At 36.0% G+C, this 7,565-nt stretch overlaps 1 protein-coding gene across 1 annotated transcript; it reads right to left on the reverse strand.

The window, feature by feature from the left end:
* Positions 1 to 1,562: 1,562 nt before the first annotated feature.
* Positions 1,563 to 2,498, reverse strand: LOC136175436 (olfactory receptor 4P4-like). Its single transcript, XM_065945729.1, has one exon. It carries the CDS (start codon positions 2,496 to 2,498, stop codon positions 1,563 to 1,565), a length of 936 nt encoding a protein of 311 aa, XP_065801801.1.
* Between the last annotated feature and the right edge of the window lie 5,067 nt (positions 2,499 to 7,565).

A 7,565-nucleotide genomic window follows, 5' to 3' on the forward strand; every position in this document is an offset into this window, starting at 1 on the left:
TTGAGTGCAGCACTTTCACGACATCATCTTCTAGGATTTGAAATAGCTCAATTGGAATTCCATCACCTCCACTAGCTTTGTTCATAGTGATGCTTCCTAAGGCCCACTTGACATCACATTCCAGGATGTCTGGCTCTAGGTCAGTGATCACACCGTTGTGATTATCTGGGTCATGAAGATCTTTTTTGTACTGTTCTTCTGGATATTCTTGCCATCTCTTCTTAATATCTTCTGCTTCTGTTAGGTCCCTGCCATTTCTCTTTTATTGAGCCCATCTTTGCATGAAATGTTCCCTTGGTATCTCTAATTTTCTTGAAGAGATCTCTAGTCTTTCCCATTCTATTGTTGTCCTCTGTTTCTTTGCACTGATCATGGAGGAAGGCTTTCTTATCTCTCCTTGCTATTCTTTGGAACTGTGCATTCAAATGGATATATCTTTCCTTTTCTCCTTCACTTTTTGCTTCTCTTCTTTCCACAGCTATTTGTAAGGCCTCCTCAGACACCCATTTTGCTTTTTTGCATTTATTTTTCTTGGGGATGGTCTTGATTCCTGTCTCCTATACTATGTCATGAACCTCCGTCTATAGTTCATCAGTCACTCTGTCTGTCAGATCTAGTCCCTTAAATCTATTTCACACTTCCACTAAATAGTCACAAGGGATTTGATTTAGGTCATACTTGAATGGTCTAGTGGTTTTCTCCACTTTCTTCAATTTCTAACTATTTCACCAAACAGATATCAATACTGAAAAATAATGTCTCCTTTATGAACCTGTGGTGGTGTAGTCACTCAGTTGGGCCCAACTCTTCCAACCCCATTGACTGTAGCCCACCAGGCTTCTCTGTTCATACAATTTCCCAGGCAAGAATATTTAAGTGTGTTGTCATTTTCTTCTCCAGGGAATCTTCCCAAACCAGGGATCTGAATCTGTATCTCCTGCATTGCAAGTGGATTCTTTACTGCTGAGCCACCAGAGAAGAGCTTTATGAACTTACATTTTCTTAATTTTCTGCATGTCCAGAGAATATCAGCAATTTGCCTGGTCCCCAAGTTTACATGTGAATGATCATGAAAATTCTCTTTAGCCTCATAGTTCACTATGGGTTAGAGAATTTGACACTTATATTTCTTCATTTCATCACCTCTGACATTTATAAAGTCGACAACTTGAGTTCAAATCATACTCAAAGCCGTAGAACTCTATGATTCCAAGCTTCCATTTACTCTTGCATAAAGTTTTTATTTAACATATTGAGTTCAGTTCAGCTCAGTTCAGTCACTCAGTCGTGTTCAACTCTTTATGACCCCATGAACTGCAACACGCCAGGCCTCCCTGTCCATCACCAACTCCCGGAGTCCACCCAAACCCAGGTCCATTGAGTCGGTGATGCCATCCAACCATCTCATCCTCTGTTGCCTCCTTCTTCTGCCCTCAATCCTTCCCAGCATCAGCATCTTTCCAAATGAGTCAGCTCCTCACATCAGGTAGTCAAAGTATTGGAGTTTCAGTTTCAACATCAGTCCTTCCAATGAACACCCAGAACTGATCAAGTAGAAGAAATCAATTATGTTTTCCTTCTGAAAATATCTTTTGACAACAAACTTTTCTAATAGCCTTTTTCATCTCTGTGTTTCTCAGAGTGTAGATTAAGGGATTGAACATAGGAGCAATGATGGTATAAAAGAGAGAAAATATTTTGTCCTCAGGGAAAGTGGTAGGGGGTCTGAGGTAGGCAAAGATTGAAGGACCAAAAAATAATACAACCACAGTGATGTGAGACCCACAGGTAGAGAGGGCTTTGCGCCTTCCTTCAGCTGAGTGGTTTCTTAAGTTGAATAATATAATGACATAGGACCCAAACAAGAGAACAAAGGTTACTAAGGCAACCATCCCTGAATTGGCAACCACAAGGACACCAGTGATGTAGGTATCAGTACAGGCAACTTTCAACAAAGGAAAAATATCACAATAGTAGTGGTCAATTTCATTGGGGCCACAGAAGGGCAAACTGACTATCATAGAGAACTGAGAAAAGGCATGGACGGCCCCACCAGCCCAAGCAGCCACGATGAGGAGGTTGCACCTTGTCCTGTTCATGATAATCGTGTAGTGGAGAGGCTTGCAGATGGCAGCACAGCGGTCAAAGGCCATGACTGTAAGGACGAAGACCTCGATGATGCCAAAAAAGTGCATGGTGAAGACCTGCAGCATGCAGTTGCCGTAAGAGATGGTTTTCCTTCCCAGGAGCAGGTCACTGAGCAGTGTGGGCGTCACAGAAGAGGTATAGCAGATATCCATGGAGGATAAGTGGCTGAGGAAGTAGTACATCGGTTGGTGAAAAAGGACACTGCATCGGATGGAGACAAGGATCAGAAGGTTTCCCACCAACAGGGCAACATAACAGAATAAGAAGAACACAAAGCAAAACATCTGTATATTCTGGTCAGAGGAAAGCCCCACAAAAATGAATTCCGATACATTCCTCTGATTTTCCATATGGTGAGTTTAATGGGTATTATGCAAAAAATTGTTGAGTACCTGAAAGAAAAATCAGCACATACATTTGGGTGAAACACTTACAGTAGAACAATAGCAAGTTTACTGTAAAGTTATAACAATTAACATATCATTGAAGCAAATTCATAAGATATTTACTGTACTTATGGGAAATTATAGGCTTTTCTTGCCCCATAGCTTCCTTTTGTATCAAAATATTCTATCCTATTGATGGAATTAAATATGTATTATCTTCAGTATTCCTCAGTTTTTAGATTTAATGATTAACATATCACTATTTCCTAAAGGGGAAGGGAAAATCATGGAGAAGGGAATGGCTACCCACTGCTGTATTCTTCCCTAGAGAATCTCACGGGCAGAGGAGCCTGGCAGGCTGCAGTCCATAGGGCCACACAGAGTCGGACACAACTGAAGCAATTAAGGAGCAACAGCATAATATTTAGGGCAAAATGAATATTTATTTACTCATTTCTGGGTATGTGACATATTGATATATTAAACAGGTTTTTTTTGTACATGATAATGTTTTCATTTTATAAAATGTTTCTTTCTCCAACAGGATGTTGATTACCCCCTGCATTTTCTTCATGCCTAAGTGCAAGAAATATAAACAAAAAATTATGACCTATTTTTCTGAATTTTGAAATGTTTGAGTGGACAATTTATTTGCAAAACAGCTGATTTCTTTGCCACTAGTGAAAGAAGCATAATCTTATAAGTCAAATAAGTCTTATAAGTCAAATCAATCATATAAGTCAAATAACTAGAATACATGATCACAAACACTGGAAAGCTGTCAATGACTGACATCCTAAAAATAAAATATATGCACTTCTTCTATTTAATCTTTGAGTGTTAAAGTCACTGCTTTTGTAGTAAACTGTACATTTGTTAAAATTAGTGGTTTAATAAGTAAAGGAAAAAGAAAATTGCTTGTAATTACACAGGTATGTTTAACTCCTGCACCTTTTATGTGTTTTATATATTTATATTTTACTGTTTAATGACTGAAATTCAGTAAAAGATGATGTTATAAAATGATAAAGCGTAAGTTATGGTCAGTAAGCAATCAACTATTATGTGTTGAATGAATGAAGGATTGATTCATGAATCTGTTTGCATCATATTTCTGCATGATTTTTAAGACATAAAGTATACGGGAGTGGAAAAATATACACTACATACAGGAGAACTCATCTAAATGTTGCTCTCCACCCTGGTAAATCCAGAAGGTCTTCCTACCTTACTCCTAGATCAGGTGTGAAGACCATATCCAGCCATCACAGACACGTTTTTAAAATATAAATTTTTTGTTGTTGTTGCAGAGTTATGTAGAAATTAACAAATTCATCATTAACCACATTGTGTAGCTATATTACTGGTAATACTTAAAGTGATTTTAACTAGCAAGTAGATAAGACAATAAAACACATTTGGTACCATTTTAGTTTAACTTATTTGATTCCATGAGGAAGGAGTTTTTGATTTGGTCATATTATATCCTTAACATCTCTCCTTATTAATCTCCATTTTTAACAAAATGACAGCAGGTCTCTTCCTCAGATTTTCCACTGATCATGATAGTTAAATAGCACATATTCATGTTGTGTGGTTCATTTAAAAAATGTCACAATTATAGTCATAATATATGTCTACTATACAGCAATAAAATCTTACATTTTTAAGAAATTTAAGTGCATTGATATAAAGAGAACTATTAAATAAGAAGGAGCCTAGTGATTAAAATGACTTAATCATGGGAACATGATCCCTTTGTTCCATTACAAAAGAATCTGATAAAAAGTAGCTGAATCAATTTCCCAAATCAGAGAGCTAATAAACAGTAGCTCATAGAAATAATCTGGCTTTCATTTAGACTGCTGATGCCTCGTCTGGATGGAAACAGAGCAGACCAGGAATCATGAAGGACAGCAGGGGTGGAATCATTTGAATCTATATTTCAAATTCTTTGCAATATAGATTACAGGTCTTTGCAATTATAGATTACCTAGATATGCTAGGTCACTCTAAAAATACATCTATGAAGTTACAAGAATTAAGATGTAGATTAGCATTTATGATTTCAAGCCCATTTGCAACATCTTTGCCTACAATTTACCACAGTAGTTTTCAGTGTCCCAGTTTGTACAGTTAAAGGATTAGCTATTTACTGTTGATTGAATGTTGTTAAGGAAATTATGGTGAACTATCAATTAAGTATTTCTACAGATACTGGCAATAACAAAATTAATCTAGTAAATAAATTGAGGGGATAAAACTATAGTCATGGAAAAATTAACCTTTCTTTGACTGAAGAAAAATTTTCAAAACATTAAATTCATATATTACATTTATGCAAGGATAAATAGTTTTCAAGAAAGACAATAGCAAAAGAATTAGAAAAGCTAAGGAGTGTAAAATAAAGAGGAGAACTAATCACATTGATTCAAACTCCGTGTTTAGTAGTAAATTCCATCAAGATTGTCAGGCCCTAATGTGTTTTCAACACACACACATTTGCCACTAGATAAAATAGTAGATCCTTATACCTGGCCAATTTATTACCCAATTTTTCAATATTTGGGTTTGAATAAATGTTACTTTTGTGTCAAATATTTATTTCTGAATTAGTGGAAGACAAACAGCTTTCATCCTGCATAAGCTTAGACACTACCAAGTTTACTCTCCAAAATTATTTTAAATATTTTGCTTTCCATAAAATTTTTACAAAGAACTTATAACAAGAACAAAGTGTACTCTTTTGAGATTCTTTGGGAAGGATGCTTAATCTGTCTAAACTTCAGAATTCTTATATGTGCAACTGCAATATTGATACATTCTTAAAGAGAATATTGAGAAATACACAAAATTGTAATGTGAATCTTCCTAGTATGGTACCTAGTACATAACAACTAGGCAGGATTCCTTTCCCTACCGTTAACTTACCTTCATCAATTTCAATCAGTCCAATTTATTTGGGGAAAATCATCATTTGATCTCTGTAGATTAGATGTTCAAAAGCCATAGACAACCTAAACATTTCAAAATTCTAATGTTATTTCCCCTACTCCAATTCAGCCTGCAATATACAATTAAGGCTAAACATCACCAAAGCATGTACTCTAATCGCTATACCATAATAAAATGTATATAGCCTTACAATAACAGTTAAGGAGAACAAAAGGCAAATGGCATGCCGATAGCCTAATACAAACAAAAACATCAGGACAGTTTTGAGTTGCCGTCAGGTTAGTTTCCATTTCTTCAGGAAAACATCTGCTTGGTACATTCTCCACTCTTGGTAAACTGTGCTAAGCCTTTTCAATCATATAAACCTGAAATGAAATGGGAGACTACAAATCCGTGATGCAAACATAGCTACATTAATTCTCTGCAAATAACTTCAGGATTGTTCTTTTGGGAGAAGCTCTGTTGTTTTGCAAGGGAAATCAAGAGTTAGGTACCCCTGAATCCATCCTGAAATCACAGAGAAGCATGAATCCTTTCCACAGGGATGTGATCTGGTGTTTTGATTACAGATATAACTTCTTAATACCTGCTCTGAATTGCAAGTAAGCCAGAGACATTTTTGTATACCTGCTAAAGCAATGTGCGCATGCATTCCGTAGGAGTCATCTGTTTTACGCTTGTGCCTAGAGGAAATGATACCTGCAAGAGCCAAATATAAACAGGGCATTACAAGAATTCATTCTTTGAAAGCTAGGGGCATTTGTTTTCCCAAAAGTGTTTCTAAAGCAGTCTTGCTATAATCACTAACCAGTTGTCCAAGGTTATATTCCTGAGGCCTCCTGGGAATTTTCAGTCTGTGAATTTGCTTTTCACTTTGTTTAGCAGGGCTCTGGGCACTGGGTCTCTAGAGGGCAGCATTCTTATTCAGACCTGAGGAAGGTCAGGAAATTTGCCATCTCTAGCTAATGCTCTTGTTTGAAAAGCAGGAGGGACACTTAGTAGCCCTGAGGAAGCGAGAGGTCTCTTTGGAGGAGGTCTCTACTTCTTGAGAGGGGAGCAACACAGAGAATCAAAGGGAAGCATACCGAGTTCGAATAATTGCCCTGAACAAAGCAAATGGATGCAGGAGTCACTTAATGAAAACACTGACCAACTGGCACTCGGTTCCTCTCAGTCCCAGGTTATTCACTTCCACATTTATTTCCATTTTTCAAATGGGAGATTGGGTTTTGCAAAGAAAAGGAAGAGAAAATAACCAAACCAAATTAACTTTCCTTTCCATTCCTTTCAGCAAAAGGGAAAAGATACTACCGTGAATCATCAATTGGGAGTCAATATTACAGGTTGTTACAATATATTGGATATAATTGCCTGGACTACAGTGAATCCTCACCGCTTCTCAGTTTTACATGTAGAGTTTGCATCTGTTAACCCCAGACTCCTAATCTGTCCTTCCTCCCCTTTCGCTCCCTTTGATAATCACGGGTTTGTCTTCTACTTCTGTGAGCCTGCTTGTGTTTCATATATGACTCATTTGTACTGTTTTTTAGATTCCACATGTAAGTGATATCATATAGTATTTGTCTTTGTCTGACTTATTTAACTAAGCATAATACTCTCTAGGACCATCAGCATTGCTGCAAAAGGCACTATTTCATTCTTTCAAAATTATCATCAATCTGGAAAATTTTCAGTAAACAGCACTTTAATTTTTTTTTCTCATTGTTATCCAAACCCTAGAGTTTGATAAATATTGGTTTTTCACTTTTATTTTAATTCATTGATAATGAGTATTAATATCTTTTTGATATTCTCTATCTTCTTGTCTCTCTAATTCTGTGTTCTGGTAACTTGTTAAAAACTGCAATTCTATTTACTGTTTCTTTCTTAAGATAAGATAAATTTCTTAAGATATTAACTGTTTCTTTCTTTTTTGTTTTATCTATCAAATTTCAAATTAAAATATTATTTTTTATTTAATTTTTTTAAACACCCTGGACAATTTTGAGATTCATATATCATGCTTTGAAAATTATTATTTTTATATAATAAATATTTTTACATTATATTTTTATC

Source organism: Muntiacus reevesi, chromosome 9, assembly GCF_963930625.1.
Source record: "Muntiacus reevesi chromosome 9, mMunRee1.1, whole genome shotgun sequence".
Lineage (NCBI taxonomy): Eukaryota > Metazoa > Chordata > Mammalia > Artiodactyla > Cervidae > Muntiacus > Muntiacus reevesi.

Coding starts and splice junctions, on each gene's coding strand:
- LOC136175436 (XM_065945729.1), bottom strand. CDS start 2,498: ATGGAAAATCAGAGGAATGTATCGGAATTCATTTTTGTGGGGCTTTCC.